The sequence below is a fragment of the Octodon degus genome, unplaced genomic scaffold (genome assembly GCF_000260255.1).
Source record: "Octodon degus isolate 3935 unplaced genomic scaffold, OctDeg1.0 scaffold00804, whole genome shotgun sequence".
NCBI lineage: Eukaryota > Metazoa > Chordata > Mammalia > Rodentia > Octodontidae > Octodon > Octodon degus.
The window spans coordinates 17,869-19,585 of NW_004525380.1; the positions used below are offsets into that span (position 1 = coordinate 17,869).

Consider the following 1,717-nt stretch of genomic DNA (forward strand, 5'->3'; position numbering starts at 1 on the left):
CCAAAAAAAAGAGATAAAAGTATGTGTCAACACTGGCAGTAGTCTCTCGTCAGTTGTAAAGCCCTGGCATGAGTGCCAAAAAATCTGTGATGCCGCATTCTCCAGAGATGCCGCATTCTGCTTCCTCCATTGTCCTTCTAGGAGGGGGTAAATTAAGGCATGATCCACACAATATTTATATTTAAACTTCATAGCTTTCATACAAAAAAATAGTCTTCTAAGTTTTGAGCACTGTGATTACAGGAAAAGTAGACCCACCTTTTCCAGCCACAAATTTATCCAGGAACTCCTCCCAGGTGCCAGGCTCTGGATGCATTTTTGCCATCTGGTGGAAATAATAGTAAGATACAGCCACGTCTTTGGCATTCCGTGCCACATAGATCATCTATGGGGGAGAAGAGAAACTAGCATTTTAAAAATTCATTAATAGTTTTAAATTCTTTTGCTAATATGATTAGAATCAATATTTTCACCTTTATATTTCCTGATCATGGCATGTATATTAATAACCTGGTCTATATTCACAAGTAAATTTTTTTAAGTTTGTTGGTACATTTATGTATCCATAATGATCACGTTCATTGTAAGGAATTTGTACCAATACATGACACATTTGAGTCTTTTTCTTACCCATTGCCCTACCATACCTGCAACCCTTTCCCTGTTTGTATGTTGTTTTAATTTTAAAAAGTCCTTTTATCTCTCATACCTGTTCTCAGTCGTTGAAAAGAACATCTCTTAAAACACAGAAAAGAAAATAGAATAAGAATTATAGAAGATATTAAATTAACAGAGTAACTAAAGTCCCTAAATTTAGAATATATATCTATATCACTTATTAAAGCTAGAAATGTAAATTAAATTAAATGTTAAAGACATAGTTCAGATCTGGGTACATTCCACAGCACAAAAAACAAGCAAAACCACTCTTAAGAAACTACTCATGTTAGAAAAGGTTTAAAAGTGTCTGGCATGCAGAAGAAACTCAGCAGTATTTAGAGAAAGTAGAAAAAATTACATAGTCTTAGATATCAGAGAACATATTTTCCTCCTTTCTCTTTATAATGCCAGCTGAAAGATACTGTACATATGTAATAAAATTTCCATAAATGTTTACTGACTACATATGTATTGAGTAACTTTGCTAACTTTGCTCATGAAAAAGAATTGTAAGGAAAATAAACAAACTATAGTAGACTCAATATATTTATCCAAATATAAATGACTGATAGAAAAATATGAAGAATTAGAAAAATAATATCTACACCTCTCAAAGACATTAAAAGAATAGCCAAGCACATGTGTGTTTGTGTGTGTGTGTGGTGTGTGTGTGTGTGTGTGTGTGTGTGTGTGTGGTACCAGGGATCAAACTCACGACCTTGCACTTGCCAGACAGACACTTTTGCCCATAAGCTATATCCCTGGACCCTAAAGAATACTTTCAGAAAAGTTGACATTTTCTAAGGTTTTTGTTGTTGTTGTTTCCAGTACTGGGATTGAACTCAGGACCTTGTGCTTGCCTGGCAGATATTTATGCCACTGAGCTATATTCCCAGCCACAAAGACATTAAAAGAATATTGTGAAAACCTTCATTTCAAAAAATGCTCGTTTTGCAAAAGATACTAATTCGTGTGTCTTCTAAAAGACAGATTAACAAAGATATTTTAAGAAAAGATATGCAACCAAAAAGCTACAACTCTTGTTGCACAGGTCCTG

General features: G+C 34.2%; 1 protein-coding gene across 1 annotated transcript in view; it reads right to left on the reverse strand.

Annotated features, from left to right (window-relative positions):
* Positions 1-385, reverse strand: part of LOC101561530 (sulfotransferase 1 family member D1-like) — a gene marked incomplete at both ends in the record, with an annotated part of 5,596 nt that extends 5,211 nt beyond the window's left edge. Inside the window, one exon of the mRNA XM_004648727.2 lies at positions 259-385. Within this exon, the coding sequence (XP_004648784.2) occupies positions 259-385 (127 nt within the window). The remainder of the gene's footprint in view (positions 1-258) is intronic.
* Positions 386-1,717: the final 1,332 nt, after the last annotated feature.